Source organism: Dromiciops gliroides, chromosome 4 (assembly GCF_019393635.1).
Source record: "Dromiciops gliroides isolate mDroGli1 chromosome 4, mDroGli1.pri, whole genome shotgun sequence".
NCBI classification, from domain to species: domain Eukaryota; kingdom Metazoa; phylum Chordata; class Mammalia; order Microbiotheria; family Microbiotheriidae; genus Dromiciops; species Dromiciops gliroides.
In genome coordinates, this window is record NC_057864.1 from 469,286,792 (window position 1) to 469,312,148 (window position 25,357).

The window sequence follows — 25,357 nt, forward strand, 5'->3', positions numbered from 1 at the left end:
GACTATCTACATCATTTTTAGGGTAAGGCTTTATACCTCAAAACAACCGATCATATTTACTAAGTATCCAATAATATTTATTGATCATCTATTACTGGGATATGAAGGGCATAAGTCTTTGCCCTCAAGAGGGTTATAGTCTCAGTCTAGCTTCTCCAACAGGACTCACACACAGAAAACAATCAGGGAATACAACAGGCAGCCAAAGGTAGCAGAAAGCAATGAATTCAGAATCAGAGGAACTGAGTTCAAATCCTCCCTCTGCCAGTCAGTACTTGTTGGAACTGGGGGCAAATCCCTTGACTTCCCTGGGCCTCAGTTTCCTCGTCTGTAGCTGGGGACCCCCATCAGCTCAGACCTTCTATAATTTCTAGGATATAGTAAATGCTCCATCGTAATCAGACCTAACAAGGAATGAAAAGGTAGTGAGGAGATGCCCTTTTCCCCGGTCAGCCTGCTGACAATCCAGTGTATGGGAGCAGGAAAAGGATTAGTTCTCAGGGAACACCTTCAGCCCCTCACCGTTCAGCCAGCTCCCAGTCCTCCTGAATCTGCCGCTGCCGGGCCTTGTGATATTCCTCCCTCCAGCACTTGGAGCAGAAGCCCTGCCAAGCCGAGTTGCCGTAATAACCGCATCCTTTCTTGCACAGGAGCTCCGACTGGTCCACATGGATCCCTCTCCGCTCAGATTTAAGACTCATCTTCCTTCTGTTAACCAAGGAACACAAGAAGGGAGTGAGAACTTCTCAGAACCTGGCTATCCTACTGCAGGGGAAGGAAGAACAGCGAAACCCAATGGAATTCTTATGTAGCCCTGAATCCTCCCAAAACCAGGGGAGAAAAGGTGGCCAGGTCATCAGCTCACCTTCTTGAGACCAAAGGAGGGGTTAGCAGATGAGGCCAGAAGGACACCCTGGAGGGCAAAGTGGGTCCTTGTCAGGTAGTTTTTACCCCCCCAACACCAGTCTTCGATACAGCAGTGTTCTCTTACTCTCCGGTGTTTCCTTTGGCTTTCTGCCTCGGAAGAAATATTTATATACACATCCTTTATACAGTAATGCTGAACTTAAGAGGAAGGAGGGGGCAGTTAAGGCATCAGTGACTCTGGGAAGTGACAGGGCTGTTTTGTTCCCAACAACCACGCCTCCATTGGTCAATGGAGGAGTTTCTCTTTGAGATTTGATGTGACACTTCCTGCAGATTCACATAAGAAACCGTGTCTGTCAGCTGGGTGACCCATGAGAAGGAAACCAATGAAAGATTCATGTTGGGGGGATTATGAAAGCAGGGAAGTATATTAGCACATTCTTTTCCTTTTTTAGGTACTAAGGAGAAAGAATCTTTCTAATTTGAAAAAGTGGATTCCCAAAGAGAGTGATGACATTGGGGACAAGAATGCCAACAGTTGGCGCAGCTTTCTGCAATTCAACTTTTCTGATGACAGACTTTAGCAATCTGGTTAGGCTGAGTCATTTTGCAAATATCTACTTTCTCCTTGCATTCACTAGATACAGAGTCAGGGGTTGGAGGAAGAGGAGCCATTCTAGAATCTCAGAAAGGAAATCCTTTGGGTAGAAACAGACTATAGATCATAGCATCAGAAAAGCTATCACTTATGTAGTACTTTATCATGAACTTAACAAATATAAGCATTTCAATACCCAAAGAACAGAAAAGAAGATTGCATATGAAGCTGTGAACTTCCTCTTCTGCTGTTGTTCAGTCCCATCCAACTCTTCATGATCCCATTTAGAGTTTTCTTGGCAAAGATACTGGACTGGTTTGCCATTTCCTTCTCCAGCTGATTTGACGGATGAGGAAACTGAGGCTAACAGGGTGAAGTGACTTGCCCAGGTCACACAGCTAGGAAGTGACTGAGGCCAAATTTGAACTCAGATCCTCCTGACTCCAGGCAAGGCAAAAAACTAACTACTGTGCCACCTACCTGCCCAATAAGGATGATAATAGTAAGGGGCTAGAGAAGATAGGAATGGATGGGATAAACAATGGATAGAGATGGGTTTCTCTTGGAAAGAAGGGTTCCCTCTTCATAAGAGACAGGAGTGAAGGAGAAAACAGTAAGGGAAGATGTTAACTAAAGTGAGATACGGAAAAAGTGGAAAGATGGGACTCTCTGTGGATAGTCTCAATTGTTTCACTGAAGTATGATGAGAGGTCCTCATCTGAGAGGGGTGGAGAAGGAGGTGCCATGGAAGGCTGGATGAGAGACAGGAACGCTTAGAACAGGCACTGTGGTGAGTGGGATGGTGAACCAAGTCAGAAGGAAGGGAATGAATGTCCTGCTTCAGGGAGCAGAGTCAAGCAAAAACATCCGCAGATTGGCTGTGACTGAAAACAGGCTTCTGTTGGCACCTCGAACCCATCACCTCTTTTGCCAAGAGGCAGGAGCCAAGTTTCATTGTAAGGCTTCTGAAATGATAACTGCTCAAGATGGAGTTTTGAAGGCTTTCATTTCCTCCCCCCCCTTTTTTTTTTACCATTATGAACTTGAACCAAAAACATAAATCTTTTCCTTGACAAAGAACAGAAAATCACCTAAAAGCACTGTATATGAAGCCATAAATCTCCACTACACGTAGCTTTTTAAAAAAATCTTTCAAATTTAACATTGGCAGTTCCAACATCGCCCTGCTTCTGAACTTTCAGATGCTCTCCTTTTATTGCTGCAGTGATTCATGGATGCTCTTTTTTTCCATTTAAAAATTTTAAGCACCTATCTCACTCCCCCCAAATAGAAGCTCTCCCTTCCACAGTCCCTGCGCTGGTCTCTCCTCTGTGGCCTAAATCAGTGATCTCCCTCTGGGGAACAAGACTGTAGGCCCACCCATCCTTCCAGTGAGCTAAATCTTTGATACCCCCCCCACCGTGGGAGGCCCCCCTACTGTCATCTTTGCCAGTCTCCCCAAAGATTCCCGAATAGTCCAGAAGCAGCATTGATCTTTCCCTAAGCATCCAGTAGTTGAAGTCTTCTATCACAGATCTAACCTGTAAAAGTCAGACTTACCAACACTCTGCTCTGCTGACTCTGAAGACCAGGTTTGGCACCTGCCATTTAAAACGGGCTGATCAGGGTGAGAGACGGCCAAAGGGGGTGAGCTGCCCGTGAATTCAGATTCTTCAAAACCTTCTTTGATACTGATCACTAGGGGCAGCTATGTGGTGCAGTAGATAAAGCACTGGCCCTGGATTCAGGAGTACCTGAGTTTCAATCCGGCCTCAGACACTTGACACTTACTAGCTATGTGACCCTGGGCAAGTCACTTAACCCTCATTGACCCAGAAGAAAAAAAAAAAAAGATACTGATCACTGCTCAGGCCAGAACCAGTGGCACATTAACAAGAGAGCGTTTTTAGAACATTTACTCCATAGAAGTCACTGTGCTAAGCACTGATGATACAACTCTAAGCAAAGAAGCCCGTCTCTGCTCTCCAAGGGGAAGAGGGCACAAATTGCGGCTGGAAAAAGGGGGAGGAGCGTACCCTGCGAGGTCATGCTTTGGAGGCTGAAGGGGAGGCCTGAACTTCCTGGGGCACATGAGAGAACAAAAGGCCAGGGGGCGGGATAGAAGGAGTCAGGGTCCGAGTTCAAGAATCTCAACCCAGAAGGGAGAGGAAGGAGAAGGGAAGGCACCATCCGAACAATCCGGGTACTTTTGCTGAAAAGAACACATCCCTTATATTAAACTTCCCCATAAGACAACCTTCAGCCTAGCACAGGACCCAACATGCTTAACAGATTACACAGGGTATGTGGTAAACAAATGCCTTCTCTATCTAGTCATGAACCTCAAATATGAATATATAATATAAAAGAATATTATATGATACTGATAGCTAGCATGTGTCAGGCACTGTATAAAGCACTTTACAAATAGAATCTCATTTAACCTTCACAACAATCCTGGGAGGTAGATGCTATTATTATTCCCATTTTCCAGTTGAAGAAACTGAGGGAGACAGAGGCAGAGTGACTTGTCCGGGGTCACACAGCTAGTGACTGTCTGAAGCAGGATTGCAGGCCTGGCGCTCTATACACTGCACCAACTGCTCCCTGCCTATTTCACTAATTACTTAAGCATATGAAGGGGGCCTCAGAGATAATGCAGATGAAGAAGAGAGGTGAGGGGAGTGACATGACTTGTATAAGCTCACACAGGACCTGTGCAGTAGCCTTGCTAGAATCTGAAGGCAAGTCTACCCCTCCACGGTGCCTTCCCCTGTGAAGTCCCTTCCAACTGGTCACCACCCATCTGGGTTCTAGTTGGGCAGAAATGAGAGACCTCTGAGTTTTCCAAGGACAGCACATAAATAGAGGCTCAGAAACGTTGGACTGTGGTGGAGAAACCCTGGCTGGGGAGGGCCCACTGGAGACCCGGCTGCTCATCCTCTCTCTGCCTCTGACGCCCCTTCTCTCCCACTTTTCAATCAGATCATTTGCTATCCCACTACCCCATGGTAACAAGGGGCAGAACCTTGGGGAGGCCCCTTTAGCTCTCGCCTCTGATGAAGGAAAGGGTTGCCAGCTCTACCCAGCTGTGCCAGTCAATGCTTCTGGGGCAAATCAGCCAGAACCAGTAACGCGATTTACATTACACCCAACGGACAGCTGGCACTGTTTAAGAACAAACATGTGAAATTCTTCAATTCCTTAAGCAAACTTCACTGATTAGTCATTTTAGGGACTCAAAGACTCAGAGATTTAGAGACCACTTTACAGATCAAGACACTGAGATCCAGAGAGGTTAAGTGGCTTGCCAGGGTCACCCAGGCAGTGAGTGTCAGAGCTAGACCTCAGCTGGATCATTTGACTCCCAGCCCCATTCCCTTTCCTCCCAAAGACTTACCAAAAAGCTTTAATGAACTGACTGGTCATTCACTTTTTGGAAAGGGTTTTTAGAACTCTAAGCTCAGTTGGGCAAGACTCCTAAAGGAGTTAAGAAATCCTGAATGCCTTCAACGTTAAAATAAGACAAGACTCTCTCTAGCACATCACCAAGGTCGTGTAAGGAGCCATGAGTTAAATTCTGTAGGCAGCTTCAACAGTTTTCAACTGGAGGGAAGAAAACAAAGGGCACACTCAAACAAATGCCTTCATTTAGTTTAGTTCCTTCAGAACACAACAAGATGTTCTAAGTGAGTCTCTAGAGAACCTAGCTGGTAATATGAGCCTATTCTTTTAACGGGAACAAGCCTGCTATAAGAGTGGTGCCAAGGGAGGCCCGGCAACAAACCTGACCTAAATACACTCCCTTCATCTTCTGGGGTTCAGGTACTCCCTGAAATACAACTCTTATATGCTTCCTTCTGAAATTCAACTAAGTTATTAAAGCTTTCTGCATTTTAAAACATAATGAGGGGGCAGCTAGATGGTGCAGCGGATAGAGCACTGGCCCTGGAGTCAGGACGACCTGAGTTCAAATCCAGCCTCAGACATTTAACACTTACTGGCTGTGTGACCCTGGGCAAGTCACTTAACCCCAACTGCCTCACAAAAAAACCCAAAACAAAAGAAAAAACCCATAATCAGGCCTGAGCTTTTTGGAGGGCGGTCAGATTGTTTCTTTGTCTACAAATTAAGGGGCAATGGCTTAGATGAACTCAAGGGTCCTTTACAATTCTCAGAGTTGATGAATCTAAGACTGAAAGAATTCAAGAATATCAGACCTAGAAAGGACGGTGGAGATTCCTTAGCTCAACTCCCGTATATTCTTTTTTAAAAATATCTATTGCTACCATTCATTTCTACATTACCTTCTCTTCCACTTCCCTATCCAGCAAGACTTCCATTGCAACAAAAAATTTTTAAAAGAGAAAAGGCAAGTCAGTCAAACTAACCAACACACTTACATGATTCAACTCCACACCCACAATCTGCAATTCAGGAAGCACTAATTAAGTCCCTGCTGTGTGCCAGGAATTGTGCTAAGTACCAGAGACAGCAAGAAACACAAAAAACACAAAAAACAGTCCTCCTTCTTAAGGAGTTCATATTCTCAGAGGGGAAATGATGTGCAGATAATTGTAGATGGGAGAAATGGACAGTGCAAGCAGAAAGTTATCTCTGAAGGAAGACAACGGCTTCCCCAAGTTGGGCGTCTAAAAGGGGCATTTCAGCAAAGACTTCAAGACAGACAGGAGGCAGAGCGGAGGAGGAAGGGAGGGCACTCCAGGTCAGCCAGGGAAGGGGCATAGTGTTGGGTGCAATGAACACACACAAGGCCTGATGGATCACACAGTGTAAGAAGGCTGGGAGGGCCAGAGCTGCAGAGGGGTGTTCATTTTCTCAGCTCTTCAAAGTGAGGTGTGTGAGATTAAAATTGGATATTAGATCATAAATCTCCCCTACTTAACTTTTCCCTTAATTTATCTCCCAGACTAGTAAATGGAAGAAGCTTCTGGTTTTCTAGATAGAGCCTTTATTGTATGGTAGTCACAAGGTGATGTTGATTAGAAGGATAGGAAAATAGAAATACAATACAAATCGTCTTAAGTCTAGGCTTAGTCTATATTCTGTATAAAACTCACCAAAACCGAAGGCCACTTTTGGGGAGAGAGACCGAGTCAAGCACTTGCTGTTAACCCGAGAGCCGGGCCAGGTCAAACTCCTGTCCGCGTCTGTCTGTGCAGCGCAGCCAGGAGACCAGTGGAGCAGAAAAAAGCCCCACTTCCGTTCTCTCCTTGCCTTTTCAGCTCGCACCCCGGAAGTCGAGTGCATAGCAGGCAGTCTGACATGCGCAGCAGGCGCACTGGCGTGCGTAGCTCATGCCATTGGTCTCCTCCCAGAAAGGGTGGTCCTTAAAGAAAAACTGGCATCTTTCAATTATCCTAACCGACTGTTAAAAAAAACTTTCATATTTTTTTACCACATTTCCCCCCTTTGCTTCCTCAAGAAACAGAATGTTTCCTTGATGGAACAGTAAAAAGAATATAATAACTATTGCTAACTAATAAAATGTAAACAACAATATAGAAAAGGAAGAGAGGAAAGTTTTGTCCAGAGGGGCGATTTTTTTTTTCTCATGAACCGATGCTTTGACATTAGTCTTGCAAAGGGAGAGCCTCTGCAGAGGGTACATGTTACAGATGATGTATATTATAACAGAAAGGAGATAGTAAAAGCTAATAAAACAAAACAGTTCATATAGAGTCTCTGATTTCTCTTGTCTTCTTGAAGTGGTAAGATGTCATCAGGAGGAAACTGGATTCTGGTCTGGAAAACTGGATTCTGGACTCTGGACTCTGGTCTGGAAAGCTGGATTATCTTTTTTAACTGTTTGAATTGCTGTATTTTTTTACTAAACCTTAGCATAGCATTGTCAATGATCAAATTAATAAATTCCATTACATTCCCTCCTTTATATGGTTAGACTTGTAATAGAGGGTTGAGGTAGTTATGCAATGTGTAACACTTTTTACCACCATGTGTCTGGATCAAAGCCAAATTTAGTATGTGTTCATGACACCTGAAAATGTTATGGAAAGGTTATCATACCATATCTCATGGTTCCGAGACAGCCAGTGATTGTGCTAGGCCACAGGTGAGTTCAACTGAGTGAGATAAAAAGATAAATAAGTTCAGTTAAATTAGGTTAAATTAGGAGGGAGAGAGGATGAATACTGGACTGTGCCTAGTAATTGTGCTCTACATAGTCACCATCATAAGCAAACCATGGACTTACGTATACCTGTCTCTCCTTTTGTTGCACATATATTCTCTCCAGGGCCTGCATCAGAGTTCACAGCAAGTTAGTCTCTGAAATGATAAGTTTCCATACTTCCGAAATCTCATTAATTTCACCAAAGACAGTATGATGGTAAAAATGTGTGCTATGCTGCATAACTGAGAACATATTAGTGATATATACAATAATTCCAAACCATACCCAGAGTATAATGACATATAAATAATAAACGAATGTAAGTAGCTGATTATATTAGACATTGTTACATAATCTTCTTTTAGACATTATTACATAATCTTCTTTTAGCAAGTAGACCACATCATCTTATACATGAATTCTCTAGTATAACAGTAGCAGATACTTAAAGTGGTGATTAATTCATCAAAAAGAAATAAGACTTCAATTAGCAAGATTCAATATTCAATAGCATATACTTAAAATGCCTTTGAAAAGTCACTTAGTTTACAAAATCGGGTTTTTAAAGAAAAGCAAAAGAAACAAAAGTAAAAAAAAAACAAAGCAAAACCAAAAACCAAAAATAAAAAGCAAAAGATTCGCTAAGCACCCTTTTGTGCTCTTAAAGAACTTAAAGGTGTGGTGAATTCCAGGTCTTTTCAGTGCCTTTCAAAAGTCAAAACAAAACAAAAAACAAAAAGGATTAAAAAAAATAGGTATAGGGTAGGGAAAGGGTGGGAGAAATTGAGGTGGGCCAGAAAACTAGGCCATGTGCTTCAGTGCTTTGCCTGTAGAAGGAAATGCTTGTTAAATTTTAAGGTATTTAAGCTGCTAGAGTTTGGGATATGCCACATTGTTTTAACTGGTTCCCCAATTCTCTGCAAGCCAAAGTGGCAGGGGTTTCTGAATTGTCATTGATCTTTCTAATGCTGTCATAATGTTCTTTATGGTAGAAAATGTGGAGTTCTCTAGCATCAGTTTTGTCTGTGCCACTGATTTTCAATAAAGGCTGATTTAATTGATGAACCACAACATTCAGCTGATGCTGCTTAGCAAATGCTACAATTGTATCATTTCCTCCCCACTTTCCAAATTTCTTTAATTCATCAACATATTCTTCAAAAGGGGAGTCATTTACTATAAAAGACTCAAACTCTTGTCTATGGTTAATCATATAAGAAGCAGCTTCTTGTCTGTGTCTGAGATGATTTCTACAGTGACCTTCTAGCTGGTCTGCTAAAGCCCTAAAAAGGCAATTTCCGTCTCCTGATACTTTACGAAGACTGAGTCCCAAAGCATTTAACTGATCAGTGGGATTATCAAATGGGAACTGCCTGTTTCCTCTGAACTCTCTTTGCTCTTTAACAGTTGCTATCATTAGGGTTTTTAGCTCTTTAGCGTCTACTTCAGGTTTATCTGAAATCTCTTTACCTATGAATGGTGCAGGCTTTACATGAGAGCAATGAATCCATGAGTCTTTTTCACCAATTTTAATGGCAGTAGGAGTTGTCAATAATACCTGAAAAGGTCCTTCCTAGGCAGGTTGAGTTCCACTGGTTCTCTGAAAATTCTTTACATATCTTTTATCTCCTGGGTTGAAGTTATGCAATGAAAAGTCTAATGGTCCTGCCTGGACCACAGCTCCTGCCTCATGGAGTTCACGTAGCCTGGTCTGTAATTCCTGTATATAGGAGGCAACAGAAGTATCACCTCCCACCAGTGATGTATAAACTGGGGAAAAAGTTTTAGCTTGGATAGGAGGGTGACCAAAAAGCATTTCATAAGGAGATATATGAAGTTCTCCCCTTGGTCTACTTCGTAGATAGAATAATGCCAATGGTAGAACATCAGGCCATTTCAAATGGGTTTCAGTACATAATTTGCCAATCATACTCTTAAGCTCTTTATTCATACGTTCAACTTGGCCTGAACTTTGTGGATGGTAGGGCGTGTGGAATTTTGGAGTCACTCCCAAGAAAGAGTAGATTTGGGATAAAATCGAATCAGTGAAATGTGTGCCTTTGTGAGAATCGATGCGGGCTGGTGGGCCAAAACGAGGTACTATCTCTTTAAGAAGAATTTTGGCAACAAAGGCAGCTGTGGCTTGGGGGCTGGGAAAGGCCTCCACCCACCGAGTGAGCTGATCAACTATAACAAGGCAAAATTTATAATGTCCTGCTTTTGGCATAGTAATATAATCAATTTGTAAGTGCTCAAAAGGTGTATATGCTAGGGGACGCCCTCCATAAGCTTTGGCTTTAAAAGCATACTGATTATAAAATTGACATGTGGAGCAGCCCGAGCAGATTCGAGATGCTGTATTAGTCACACCTGGTGCTATCCAGGTTCTCTTAATAGAGTCTACGATGCCTTGTGTACCAAAATGGCCTTTTCTGTGAATAGAGAGGCATACCTGGTGGTAGAATTTCCGGGGAAGAAATGGCTTACCTTCTGGAGACACCCAGATGCCATTGATCTGTTTCGCCTTAAATTTCTTTTTCCACTTTTTTACTTCAGAATCGTCATAGGTTAGGTTGGAAGGAATATCCTCAGAAGGTGAAAGGTTAAATATATGTTCAGGAGCTTCTAATGCAGCAAGCTTGGCTGCAGAATCGGCTCGTGCATTTCCCTTTGAAACAGGATCACTATTCCCTGTGTGGGCAGGGCAATGTACAACGGCTAGGGAAGAAGGCAGTTTCAGGGCATCTAAGAGGTCCTTGATAAGGTCCCCATTGGCAATAGCCTTGCCCGAGGATGTTAGAAAGCCTCATTGACGCCAAATCATACCAATAAAGTGACATATGCCAAAGCCATATTTCGAGTCAGTAAAAATGGTGGCACTCTTATCTTTGGCTATATTACAGGCCTGTGTAAGAGCCACAAGTTCAGCAGCCTGTGCACTAAAATGGGAAGGCAGAGAAGCTGCCCAGAGGGTGTCATAATCAGAAACTACAGCAGCTCCAGTAAAACGGGTTCCTTCTCTCATAAATGAGGAACCATCTGTATAGAGGACAAGATCAGGATTTTCTAAAGGTGTATCAAAAAGATCATCACGGGGTTTTTCAGCCATATCAACTAAAGAAGCACAGTCATGCAACGGTTCCCCCGAGAATGGTAAATTAGGGAGTAGTGTTGCTGGATTAAGAACTGTGCAGTGTTTTAAAGTGATATTCTCATTACCTAACAGGGTTATTTCATACTTAGCCAGCCTTTGATCTGAAAAGGCTTGTGTCCTGTGACATAGTAAGAGAGCCTCCACTTCGTGAGGGCATTGCACAGTTAGAGGGTTACCTAGGACCAAATCAGAGGCTTTTTCTACCAAAAGAGCTGTGGCTGCCACTGCTCTAAGGCAAGGTGGCGCTCCAGCCGCTACAGGGTCCAGCTGAATTGAATAGTAGGCTATAGGGCGTTGGTTAGGCCCCAGTGACTGAGTCAGAACTCCAGAAGCCACCCCCCTTTGTTCATGCACAAAGAGAGTGAAAGGCTTACTATAATCTGGTAGTCCTAGGGCAGGTGCTGATAACAAGGCCCGTTTTAATTCTTTTATGGCTGAGAGATGCTGGGGATCCAACTGTAAAATGTCTGGAACAGAACTTTTTGTAAGAGCTATGAGGGGTTTAGTAATTTCACCAAAAGAGGGTATCCATTGTCTACAGTACCCAGCTGCTCCCAGAATGGCTCTCAACTGCCTCTTAGTAGTGGGGGCAGAGAGTTATTGAATGGCCTGGACTCGCTTAGAAGAGACAGAGCGAGTTCCAGCAGCCAAAATAAATCCTAAATATTCTACCTGGGGCAAACACCATTGTACCTTTGTCTTGGAAACCTTGTGTCCTCTCTTGTGCAGCTCCAGCAGTAAGTGACGGCTATCTTCCTGACAAATTTCAGCATTAGGAGAGGCCAAAAGTAAGTCATCAACATATTGTACTAGTGTGGAGCCTTTAAAAGTAATAGAGGCCAGATCCTGCTGTAAAATTTGGGAAAATAATGTGGGACTGTCTACAAATCCCTGTGGGAGTCTAGTCCAGGTCCACTGTCTATTTTTCCAGGTAAAAGCAAATAAATATTGGAAGTCCTCATGTACTGGTATGGAGAAAAAGGCAGAGCAAAGGTCTACCACTGTGAAACATGTAGATTCATAGGGAATTGAGGAAATTATCGTAGCCGGGTTTGCGACTATAGAATGTCTAGGAATAACATAATTATTAATCGCTCTAAGATCTTGCACAAAACGATAAACAGGTTTACCATCTGGCCCAGGCTTGGGTTTTTTAACTGGCAAAATGGGCTTTATTTATATAGCATTGTTTTAACTGGTGACTGCTAAGAGTCATACAGTCCTTGGGAGAATCTGCACTTCCTTGAAAGAACCAGGTCTCACGATTCCCCAACCAATGATCTTTTACCTATGCAGGAAAGCCACAGGACCATCCACAGACTTAGAGCATGAAGGGATTTTAGAGATGACTGAGTCCAACCCCTTCATTTTAAAGAAAAGAAAAATGAGGCCCAGACTTGCCCCAAGTAATCCATCAGTTCCACAGGCTGTGCTGGGATTTGAATTTGGACCCTCCATCCCCCAAGGCTTCTGTCCTACCGGCATCCACTGGGAATTCTTCTCCCCACCCCCCCACCAGAGACTTCTTAATGTTGCCAATGCAAACGAAAAGGTCTAGGGTAAAACCTCCAGCAGAATGCCGAAATTGATGGAGAAGTCACAAGAGGAAATTAACTAGCTCTGAGAAACTTAACTTTTGTCCATTTCATTTTCTCCAAAGAACGGCAGGATCTCATTACCAAAGATAATAAATACCTTATTATTTACAAGTCACTTCAAAATATTCCTTTGACCATGAAAGAGACCCCAAAGGTCATAAGACTCTTCAAACACCAGAGCCAAACCTCTCCTGAAAGGACAACTTCCAGACCAGACCTCTGTGGGCACAGGAGCTCAGAAAGGAGAAGGGCTCTCTGTAGCTATCTAGTTTAACCTGTATTAGAATCTCCACCCCACATATTCCTTAGGAATTGACTGATCACCCAGCCTTGGCCTGAAGACCTACCTCCACTTACAGGGAACTCACTACCTCCAGAGCAGGGGGTCTTCACCTTTTTTTGTATCAAAGACTGCTTTGGTAGCCAGTTGGGTGAACCCTGTGAACCCCTTCTCAGAATCATATCAAATACAGAACATAGCATTACAAAGGAAACCAATTATATTGAAGAGATATCAAAATACTTAAAAAGACAAAAACATTCACGGCCACCCGGTTTATGGATCTTTGCTCTAGATCCTAGCTTCTTAAACTGTGGGTTGTGACCCCCATATGTGTTCGCATGACAATGTGGGGGTGTCACAAAAATTTGCAACAGTAAAAGGTTATGTATACCTAATATGTGTATGTGTATATATATATGTGTACATGTATATGTATATGTCAGGAGAAAAGGGGTTGCAAGTGGAAGAAGTTTATTAAGTCCTGCTCTGGAGGAAGCTCATTCCATATCCGACTAGTTCTTCCTGACATCCACCCTAGAGCTTCCTCTATGAAGCCTTCTGTTTCTAGTTCTAGCCTCCCAGGCCAAGTCTGATCCTTTTTCAAATGACAGTCCTTCTTGAAGAGCCATAACCATACTTGTCTCCTTCCCTGGACTCCTCCTAGTTTCTGGAAATTTCAAATACATGCAGTGTTTACAATCAAAGAGTCAAATGAATGAAGGGCAAAATGACCAGAACCAAGAGAATATTGTATACAGTAATGGTAATATTGTTTTAAGAACAAAGAAGTTATTTTGACTATGATAAATACTCAAATTAACTACAAAGAACATATAAAAGAAGATGTTATCTGAATCCTGAGAAAGAACTGATAAACAGATGTATGAATAGAATGGCTTTACCTGTGTGTGTGTGTGTGTGTGTGTGTGTGTGTGTGTGTGTGTGTCTAATGATAGACATCTCTAGGGCAGGAGGGGAGAGGGGAAGAAAAAAAGAAAAAAGAAATGTACATAACTTTATTACATATTTAAAAAGGAATAACAAGTTATACATAATAGATTTGCAGTTTCACATGCAATCATCTTTGGGGGGGGCAGGGCAATGAGGGTTAAGTGATTTGCCCAGGGTCACAGAGCTAGTAAGTGTCAAGTGTCTGAGGCCGGATTTGAACTCAGGTCCTCCTGAATCCAGGGGGCTGGGGGGGGGGGCAGCTAGGTGGCACAGTGGATACAGCACCGGCCCTGGATGTACATACTTACTAATCTAAGTATTTGGTCATTGAAGGAATTTGTTTTGCTTAGCTATGCATATTTGTTAAAATAAATTTGTTTTTCCTTTCCTCTTTCTCCCCATGGTGTAGAGGGTAGGAGGGAGTGAAAATAGATTTTCTGTTTTGTTTTGTTTTAATAGAGGTGGGAGAGATGCTTGCATATAGGAAATGCTGCATGCACTTTGGGATCATCAGTTTTTCTTAACTGTTTTTCTTTTGTTATAAGAGACCTCTCACAAAGTAGAAACAATTTATAAATGTTTGTAATATAAAAAGAAAACACATAAATAAAAAATTTTTAATCCTATGATCTTCTAAAAACAAAAACAACGCTTCCTACCTCAAGGAGTTTACCAATAGATTCCAGCAGGGAAAGGATCACAAGGGGCAGATCAAAGAGCTGCAGACTAAGGAGAAAAGATCAGGGATTTGTCCCATTTCCTTCCTTGGAGGTGATGCCATTTTTAAACCTCTGAAGGAGGTCTGGGCCATTTACTTGGCCCAAAAGGAGAAGCCATAAAGCTATTTTCTTTTATTTTTGTAAGAAGCTAGTTCTTCTTTCCTTTTTTTTCCACTAAGAAGTACATGTGGACATTTGAGCACCTTGGGCTCCCTCTGTGCTTGCTCACACCCACTCAGGGGCCTGCCTGAGCAGCAGAAACTGCTGACGAGCCTTCAGGAGTAAACTGGCAGATACTGGGCAGAGGACACCTGTTCTCCTTCAGACCAATATGCAATTTCAGGCTGAGTCTCAGGGAGTTCTGGAATTGGGGCAGCCCTTTCCCCCTAAAGCTCATCCTCCATCACTACCTTTGCCTTTGCAGCTCTCTCTTCCTCCTTGTCAACCTACTCTAGATCTCTGGAGAAGCAAAAATCAGACATGCCCTCCCACAGGTACTCCCAGAAGATGGCACCATACATGCACAGGCCAGCACCACCCACACCACATCAGAGAACAATCAGAAGGAGCTCTAGGTGGTCCAGGGTATAAAGTGCACGGCCTACAGTCAGGAAGACCTGGGTCTGAATCCAGCTTCAGACACTTCCTAATTGTGTGATCTTGGGCTAGTCGCTTAAACACCATCTGCCTCAGTTTCTTCATCTGTCAAATGGGATTCCTAATACAGCACCTACCTCCCAGGGCTGTTGTGCTTTGCAAACTTTTAAGCACTAATAAATGCTAGCACAGTGGAGAGTGGGAGAATGAAGAAGACTCCTAGGAGCAGATAATCTAACAGCAACAACTGCTGAGAGCCTAGAAGCTAGGAAAAAGACAGAAGAACGATAAAAAGCAGACAGGAAAACTTGGGGAATATGATGCCACTTTGTATAGAAATAGAAGGCCCTGAGAACATCACAGCACCAAGGCACAGTATGAACACAGATACCTAGAATGACTTAGGAAGACACAGATAAGAATCTCACAGGGTAAGAAGCACAGACAGGCTGTGATCTGATTGCTAGAGGAGAGCTCCATAATAAAGACCCTGAATGTCAAGAAAGAGTTACACTGTAATCAGCAGATAGAATGCAAAAAGATAGCTAAGGTTAAATAAATGGTTGGTACTTAAAAGATAACCTTCAGTGACCTGAAAAACTGCCTGAAACACCTAATTCCCTTAACAAATCAGTGAAATTGGTGAAGCATTTATTAGGGGCCTACTATGTGCTAGGCACTATGTTTTGTTTCCTCTTTGCCTATGCTTATTACTTCAATTTTTCTGTGTTTAGCTAATATTTCTAGTAGAATACTGAATAGTAATGGTAATAATGGACATTTTTGCCTCACCCCTGTTCTTTTTTTTTTTTTTTTGCTTTTGTTTGTTTTTGTGGGGCAAGGAAGGTTAAGTGACTTGCCCAGGGTCACACAGCTAGCAAGTGTCAAGTGTCTGAGGCTGGATTTGAACTCAGGTTCTCCCGAATCCAAGGCCAGTGCTTCATCCACTGCACCACCTAGCTGCCCCCACTAGGCACTATGTTAAGTGCTGGGGATATAGAGGAAGGTAACAACACTGTCCCTGATATCAAAGACCTTACATTCTAATAGAAGGGACAGCACGCAAATATCAAGGCATAGTCAAGATTTTTAGAGCAGATGAAAGGTGATCTCAAAAAGGAAGAGAGTGGTTAAAGGCCTCCTCCAAAGGATGAGATTTGGGGCAGCTAGGTGGCGGAGTAGATAAAGCATCAGCCCTGGATTCAGGAGGACCTGAGTTCAAATCCAGCCTCAGACACTTGACACTTACTAGCTGTGTGACCCTGGGCAAGTCACTTAACCCCAATTGCCCCATTAAAAAAAAAAAAAAGAACAGCCATATGGCCCGGCGACCTGCTGCAGAAATTAAACAGTCCCTTGTATACCTCTACAAAGAAACTTAGTTATCCTATTAAGGTTATTGTTTACCACTGGGGTGTGAATAAAACCTAGTATTTTCAGAAAAAAAATTAGTACTCAAGGGGGCAGCTAGGTGGCACAGTGTATAAAGCACCAGTCCTGGATTCAGGAGGACCTGAGTTCAAGTCCAGCCTCAGACACTTGGGCAAGTCACTTAACCCTCATTGCCCCACAGCAAAAAAAAAAAAAAAGGTACTCAAATTAGAAGAACTTCCTAGAGGAAGTATTTAATCTAAACACAGCTTTCCTTTTTTCAATATGCTCTTCCTTTGGCCAGGGTGAAAGTGCCAAAGGACCAGGTGGTTCAAGACTTAGCCAACCTTGGGAAGAACATATGTGAGCTGGGGAGTGGTCAGAGACCTGCAAGTTATCTTTTATTTACACAACTAAGAAGGGTTCTTCTCACCGCTGCCTAGAAGCTCAGCTTGAAATTCTGACAGTAGCTAATTCTCTTAGAAAAATGTGTACCAAGTTCAGACAGACTATGAAACTGCACAAATAAGGAAGAACAAAATTGCACTTCCTGAGAATGAATCTAAAAAAGAAAGAAATCTTCCAGGGTACTTTTTAGCACTCAAAACCTTTTCTTCTCACCACAGGTAATCTCTGGACGGAGTGAAAGTGACATTTTTGTGTTCCACTGAAGAATACATATATGGATTTCTACCAGCTTCCATCACCCATGATTACTAAACCCACACCACAAATGCCATGGGGACAAGCAGACATCCTTGGAATCTAATACTCAGGATTGGTTACTTCGTCACACTTGGCTAGTCCATGGGGCCCTTAATTGCTTCCTGAACAGTGTCCTGGTATTTCTAATTCCTTAGGTTACTAGCTCCCAGAACACTAAAATGACAACCACCATCAAAAAGAACTCAGTAACTGTGGAGTATAGATGCTGAATGAACCATACTATTTCTTTTGTCTTTGGTGCTGTTGTTTTTTTTTCTATTTTGAGGTTTTTCATCATTGCTCTGATTTTTTCTCTTATAACAGGACTAATGCAGAAATAGGATTAATGTTATTATGTGTGTATATATATATATATATATATATGTGTGTGCATATAGATATATGTATATGTATAGAGATATATAGATATAACCTATATCAGATTACCTGCTGTCTAGGGGAGGGGGGAGGGAGAAAAATCTGAAATTGTAAAGCTTGTATAAACAAAAGTTGAGAACTATCTTTACATGTGATGGAACAAATAAAATACCTTATATGTAAAAAAAAAAGAATTTAGAATTCAACATTTTGAAAAACAAATGTTAAAAATTGTTTTTACATATAATTTTAAAAAGAAAATATTTTTAAAAGAAAAAAAAGAACTCAGTACCTTGGGGAAGTAGCACAATGTATCTCTATAAGATTTTTGGAAGGGAATAGGAAATTTCTTACCAAATAGTCACATTATGCTCACAAGAAAAATGGTATTGTTGTTGTTCAGTCCCATCCAACTCTTCATGATCCCATTTGGGGTTTTCTTGCCAGAGATACTGGAGTGGTTTGCCATTTCCTTCAGCTCATTTCACAGATGAAGAAACTAAGGCAAACAGGGTGAAGTGACTTGCCCAGGGTCACACAGCTAAAAAGTATCTGAGGCCAGATTGAACTCAAAAAGTCTTCCTAACTCCATGCTTTGCACTCTATCAACTGTACCATTTAGCTGTCTAGCAAAAGAAAACTGCTATTTGGAGGGGAAGTAAAGTCTACCCAACAGAGAAGAAAATTCAAGTATTCAGCTAATGGTTTTCCTTAGCCATTATTGAAACTACTCTTTTCACTGGAAAAGGGACTCATTGGCTATCCTGACTCTGCCCTAAGCTCATTCTATCATTTGAGGCAGGTGATATCATGCTTATGTTGTAGTGTCTTCTGTTGACATCTGTCTATAATAATGCCTTGCCACCCAATGACCTCAGGGCAGGAGCATGAAGCTTCCTACCCCATGACTACTCAATGCTTGGGAGTCTTGGCAAACAAGATCTACACTAATCAATTACACAGTCACTTAAAATGGGAGTGGCTCCATGGAGCCACATAAACATAAATTTAATCCAATTTGCTATGTGGCAAGCAAACATACTCCTATGAACATATTCATTACCGTGGCACTTAGATGTGCCATTTGATTAGCCAGCCCCCAGAATTAACTTCTTCTATTATCCTTTTCAAAACCTTTGGCTTACCTTCTTTTTCAGAAATCCTTTTAAAACAAGATATAACTTCAATGAAGTGACCACAGGATTACATAAGTCCATCTAGCAAAGAACAGTTGTGCCCACTGCTCGCTGAACTCAAAGGTTTTGTTCCCCACTTTCATGGGGAGGCAACAACTCCAAGTAGGCACTTAGAAATCTCAGCATCCCAAACAAAATGAGAGGATCATTAAAAAGACAGCACCAGGCAACCCCACCGCCACACAGGCCCCTTGTCTCAAGACTTTCCAAGCTATGGCAATGAGATCACAAGCTTAAGTCATATATAGCCTCCAAACAGTCCCTTCCTCTGGAAGCTCTCCAAGCATAAAGAGCCTTTACAAATACCACCACAGCTTTCCCAATAAGGAAATGAAGTCCAGCAGGAGCAAATCAATTGAGAAGTAAAGGACTAAGGAGTTCAGCAGATGCAAACAAAACCCCTAAAATAACATGTTCTGCTTAAGAAAAAGACAATAAAAAAGCAATATAAGAATTTTCTCCCCAATCTATGAATATGTTTAACCAAAGAATTGAATTTCTAATGGCATTATCCTTCCTGGGCTTCGATGCACTCTCTAAAAAGAGACTGTTGTGCTTCACACTGAATTGTGTGCATGTACTTAGCAGCCTCTAATAGACCAGGAAATACTAAAATAAAATACTTTCATCTGCTATTTCCAAGTCGTACAGATCACCCTAAATATGTATATATACCCCCAATATGAATTTTAAATTAACCAAACAGCCACTTGAAATTTTCAGTCTTTTCACAAGCCAAGCCATTAAGGATGAATAGGTATTCTGTGTCGGTTTTAAGAAGACTGGGTTCAAATGCTTTACTCTAGTGTGATAGCGCTGCGATGCAGCTGACTCTTGTGGATTCAGTAAATAGTATCTGCTTGTCTGCTGCTGACAACCACTAGCTCTTTAGGTTTAATAACAGTGAATTTGCTCCCTAAGATACTCTTGGTACTTCTTAAACATCATCACCTTCAGCATTCCTGCATCGGAGACTTCTGCCCTGCTGTCATCATTCTTTTTTTTTTTTTTTTGGCGGGGCAATGGGGGTTAAGTGACTTGCCCAGGGTCACACAGCTAGTGTCAAGTGTCTGAGGTCGGATTTGAACTCAGGTCCTCCTGAATCCAGGGCCGGTGCTTTATCCACTTCACCACCCGGCCACCCCTGCTGTCATCAATCTATCCAACAAATCTCAAGCCTCCTCAGCCCATATTCAATGAACAGACAGTTAGGAGTCCATCTGTAACTTGAGTTTACTTAGCATGAAGTTCATTCATCAGATTCCCTCACTGCTCCATACTCAACCCCCAATAATGTATCACCTATCATTGTCCCTATTCTAGTTAACATTTTTTTAAACAATGACTCAGAAAAAGTCAGGTATGGCATGCTTACTGAGCTTCCAGATGACACCAAATTGGGATATCTAGTGACAGAAACAGTGCAAAAAGATCTCCTCAAAATAGAATAATGGGGAGAGGCAGCTAGGTGGCACAGTGGATAGAGCACCGGCCCTGGAGTCAAGAGGACCTGACATCAAATCCGGCCCCAAACACTTGACACTTACTAGCTGTGTGACCCTGGGCAAGTCACTTAACCCCAATTGTTTCACCAAAAAAAACAAACAAAAAAATCCCAAAAATCAATTACAAAAAAATTAAAAAGGAACCCTTCCTGAGCTTAAAAAAATAGTTTCCTATCCCTGTAAGTCTGCCTTACATTTATTCCTTCAACCAATATCTCCTGTGTGCAAAGTCCTAGGTAAGACACTGGAGAAGGTACAAGGATCCCAACACAGTCCCTTGTGTAGCTGAGGACAGAGACCTCAACACAGATAATCATAACAAAATATTGAATGATTGAGGCCACCTGATGTAAAATGAGGTGAGCAGAATCAAAAGAGCGTCTTTGAGGGGCAGCTAGGTGGCACAGTGGATAGAGCACCAGCCCTGGAGTCAGGAGTACCTGAGTTCAAATCCGGCCTCAGACACTTAATACTTACTAGCTGTGTGACCCTGGGCAAGTCACTTAACCCCAATTGCCTCACTGAAAAAAAAAAAAGAAAGAAAAAAAAAAAGAGCATCTTTACACAATGGCCACAAAAAATGTAAAGGAAAACAACATTGAAACTCTTCAAAAATCTGATCATTGCTGCAAATGATAACTGCAAGGCCTGACCTTTGCCTCCCATCTACAGGCAGAGATATTGTAGACTACAGGGGCAGAAGGAAGCATACATTTTCAGACATGACCGATAAGCAGGTTTGTTTTGCTTGACTGTACTTGTTACAAAGGAGGCTATTATCACTGGGAATGGACAGTGATGTTAAAAAAATAAAGAAAAGAAAAAGCATTAAAACATCTTAAAAGGGAAAAAAAGTTCATCAGACAGAGGTTTAAAAAGTACTGTGTAAAATTAGCAAGGAATACGATTTCTGAAGAAGAGGAAAGGGAAGTAAGAAAAGGCTTCATGGAGGGGTGGAATATGCTAGGCCACAAAAGGAGGCAGGCCACTGCAGGCCCAGGGAACAGTAAAAGCAGAAGAGTAGATGCGGGGTAGCATAGTGAGTAGCTCAGGGCAGAGAGTGCTCCAGTTGAGCTGTAGCACAAGCCAAGGCTTTAAGAGGTTTGTGAGAAGGCTCTAACAGATGAAATTTGGGGACAGCAGCATGAGGAAGTATTCTAGAATACCAGCAATATAAAGAGCCCATCAGCCAAGATCAAGGACTGAAAATTAAATGCCACGTGCAAGAAGTGATCACTGTGTGGCTGGTGGAATTTTGTGGGGTTTTCATGACAATGGAATGATGAAAATCCACCTGTGCTACTTAAGAACAAAAACTAAAACTGGTCAACCATGCAGCCTGACTTCGGGCTCTTTATCCTGTGCTCGCTACACAGAAGGTCATTTTTAGCATAGCTTCTTCCTTCCTTAGTGAGCTTCACTGGTTTATTATTGATTCTGTAAAACCTGGGGGTGGAGTGGAGTTGAATTGGATAATTGCGTAAGGTCCTCAGAGTAACTCCAAAGACTTTTTGGACAGTGCCTACATTCTGTACACCAATGACTCCCAATCCCATGTGGGCTTCCTGCCTTAAGCCTCTCTCCTCTCCTGTCCTTCTACACAAAGCTGCCAAGGAACTGTCTTATGGTTCAGGTCTGATCCCAGGACTCCTTTGCTCAAAAGCTTCCAGGGGTTCTCCATTCTCCATCGAAGAAACTGCAAACCCTTCACGTTGGCATTCAAAGCCCTCCACAAGCTCAATCCAATCCTTCTTCTGCATCTTATTCCATAATCCTTTTTACACACTCTAGAGTCCAGCCAGACTAAACACCTCAATGGTCCTGCCAGCTCTTACCTCTCTGTTTGCATGAATCACCTATGCCTGGGCAGCCTGCCCCCAGAGAGGGTGTCCCAAAAGTCTGAGTGCACTTAGCTTTTTAATATCTCTGTACTCACTGAAATGATTCTCTTCCTCCAGGTCCAGCTAAGAAGGCACTAAGATGTGCCATGAGACCTTCCCTGATGGCCCACACTTGGAAATGATCCTCACTCCTTGAATATCTCATTTTATTTTTACCTTCTCATGTACTTAATTGTGATACTTCTCCTGGACCGTAAGCTCTTTGGGGCCAGAGAGTGTCATTTTTCTTCTTTATATACCCACTTCATAGCGGTAGTAGGCTCTGAAAAGCCTGCTGAGAAATGAATTTAGGCAAGCTTTTGAAAATACTTCTATTTCCCTAGCAAAGGGTAAAATGACACAAATCCTAAATTTGAAAACCTTCATTTGAAAACCAGGATCAGAGTCTAAGGGAATCAATGAACTTTTATTGTCAAGTGAACAAAGATTTACTGAATCCCTTCTTCTGTGTGACCAGAAACTACAGGAACTATCTGTAATTATTAGCTTAGGGAACTCCCTCCACAACACACCTAGTCAGGTGCAATAGGTAACTGTGGGGCAGGATGAGTTCTAGGGAGTTGTATGAGGCACAAAGAAGGCAAGTGACTTGTCCAGGGTCACCTACTTAAGAAATGTCAGAGGAAGGATTTGAACACAGGTCTTTCTGCCTCCAAGTCTTAGCACAATGCCTGACATTTGATAAATACCTTTTTATCCATTCATTCATTCACTGTCATGCTGCACTTCTAGCAAAGAACACAGCATTTATTATGTTATTCCTTCCCTGTAGGAATTTATAAATTAGGAAGACATACACATGAAAGAATTAGACAATGGTATAAAAAAGTCTGTGTGTGTGTGTGTAGCCTAAATAGATAAATAGTTATAGCTATAGCTATAAATATATATATATACACACACACACCCCACACACATAAATATACACACGCACGCGCGCACACACACACACACACACACACACACACACGCACGTATATTCTATAAGTGCTGGGTTTTGTAACACAGATTGGTGATTTGGGCCATGTTGAACTGAGTCTCAAAGATAGCATGGACTTGGAATGGAAGAGTTGTAATATGTCAGGCTACAAAAGGAAGCAGGCCATTGCAGGCCCAGGAAACAGTAAGAGCAGAGGAGTAGATGTGAGATAGCATCTGGGCCAGAATCTGAATGATATAGTGGATAGAGAGTAGGCCTACGAACCAGGAAGACTTCTAACCCTGGTTGTGTGGCCCTGGGTAAGGCACTTAACCACTAGGTGGTCCAGACTCATTCTAAGGCTATAAGTTGCAGAACAAGCGTTGATCTCCATTGGTAGAGGGTGTTCCTCACACCAAGGAAATCATCGTCCCTACCCCATTCCCTTTACCTACTCTCCGAACCCCCATTCCCCCCCCCACCAGAAGAAGGGAGAGAAAAGAGTATAGAGTAGAGGGGGGAAGGGTAGGAGCAAAGGCAAGGAAGTGAAAATAGGCACAAGAAGGGAAGAACTGGAGCACAAGATTTATGTTTAGAAACAATAGTAAAAGTAGGGTATGGGGCAGCTAGGTGGCACAGTGGATAGAGCACCGGCCCTGGATTCAGGAGGACCTGAGTTCAAATCTGGCCTCAGACACTTAACGCGTACTAGCTGTGTGACCCTGGGCAAGTCACTTAACCCCAACTGCCTCACCAAAAGAAAAAAAAAAGATATGACTAATTTCATTTTTAAAAAAGTAGGGTTAGATGCCATTCTGGTATCCAAGTAAAAGTATTCAAACCTTGTTCTTTTTCTTGTCAATCACACAAGGCTCTTAGAAGTTGCTTATGATGAACAGAACAAATCCCTTCACCTAATTCCTCTCTCCCTTTCCTATACCCAAAGCCCGTGAGCAACCATACCTCGTTCGGTACAGTCAAGCAAAATTTCACACAATCACCAGGATAAAATGAGCCCCGTAGACACCCCCACCCTTTGCCACATTTCCCAACCACAGAGACAAGTCACCAGGACTGATACACCAGCAGCTGTCTGTGACTGGTTCACCAACCTAGCTCTTTCCTTCCTACCCCATTATCTCTGATTAGCCTGTGAGCATCGACGCGGCTAGCCTCCCAATCAATTAGACAAGCCCCAACCGGTGGAAAAGCTCAAGTCCCGCTCCTAATTGGATCCTCCCAAACTCGTTTGCCCTGCTCACTCCTTAAGCGTAACCTCGGCCAGCCTGAGCCTTAGGCTTAAAGCCTTCAGAACATCTAGAATCCTGCAAGCCCCTGGAGGGCGAAGGGACGGATGCACTGCGTACACTCAAAAGTTTGGCATGTTCCCCCAGACCACACACTCCTCCCCCGGCTCCGGCGCCTTATCAGCATTCCTGAAGCTAATGGGGAGTTAATATTCGATCACCTGAGGTCAGCAGAAACTGGAAGGAAAGAGCCGTGAACTCTGCCCTGTCTGGGTTAACTCCAGGGTCAGTCCCTTTGGCCTGCCGGTCCAAAGCAAGCAGGCCCCTCAGGCATCTCTGGGCGTGGTGTTACCTGGGGCACGCCAAGCGATGCTGCCAGGGAGGGACCACGCTAACCACCTCTGGGCAGGGGCGGGAGGCAGGGGGCAGGAGGAAGCAGCAGCGGCAAACCTGGACCGGGGTTCTCGTCCCGGCTCTGCCACTCACTAAGCCGGGTGACCTTGGGCAAAGCCGCTTCCCCTCTAGGGGGGCCTCAGTTTCCTCCTCCGTAAAATGAGGGGGCTGGTTGAGGTCAGGGGGTTCTTGCCCTTTTCTGGGTCCAGCACCCCTGGGGGGGGTCGGTCTGCTCGGAAGCCTAGGGCCCCCTAAGGAACCAATAGAAATGGTCAGTTTCAGTTAGGAGGTTCGGGAGAATAAAGGGGTTTGGGGGTGCCCAAGTTCACGGCCGCCGGGCTGGGAGGACCTCTTAGCGGGGCGCCAGCCAGCCCCGACACGGGATTCCCAAGGGCGCGGCGAGGTGAGGGGGGCTCGGGGCAGGCAGGGGCCCCCAGTCTCCCGCGCGGGGGCGGCCCGGGCATGGCCCCAGGGGCAGGGGGGAGGGTTTGCGGGGCCGGCTGAGGAAAAGTTCTCCAGGGCCGGGAAGTCTGCGGGGACGGGGATGAAGGGGATGGGGATGGGACTGAGGAGGGGGAGGGGGCCGGGTCAGGGCGGACGGCCCCGGAGGGGCGGGGTCCGTCAGTCAATCAGCTCTCGGTCCTTACCGTGTACCCGGCCCGGCCCCGCAGCGCTCCGGCTCCGCCGCCTGCCTCCTGGAGCTGGCCGCGCCGCGCCGCCCCGGCCCGTGCGTTCCCTCCGAGTCTGGCCAGTCCCGCCCGGCCCGGCCTTGGCCACGCCCCGCCCCGGCCCGGCCCCGCTCCGCTCCGCCCCCCGACCCG

At 43.6% G+C, this 25,357-nt stretch overlaps 1 protein-coding gene across 6 annotated transcripts in view; it reads right to left on the reverse strand.

The window, feature by feature from the left end:
- The window catches only part of RABGEF1 (RAB guanine nucleotide exchange factor 1), a 40,085-nt gene extending 14,787 nt beyond the window's left edge, over positions 1–25,298 (reverse strand). For 2 of the 6 annotated variants that reach the window (XM_044003091.1, XM_044003087.1), the window contains exons 1-2: positions 25,184–25,298; positions 523–708 (exon numbers count right to left, since the gene is read on the reverse strand). In XM_044003091.1, the coding sequence (XP_043859026.1) occupies positions 523–701 (179 nt within the window). In that variant the 5' untranslated portion in view covers positions 702–708; positions 25,184–25,298. Of the gene's footprint in view, positions 1–522; positions 709–865; positions 968–7,513; positions 7,541–24,364; positions 24,505–25,183 lie in introns of those variants that run through there. The other 4 variants (XM_044003086.1, XM_044003090.1, XM_044003089.1 and 1 more) reach the window with 4 other exon arrangements.
- Between the last annotated feature and the right edge of the window lie 59 nt (positions 25,299–25,357).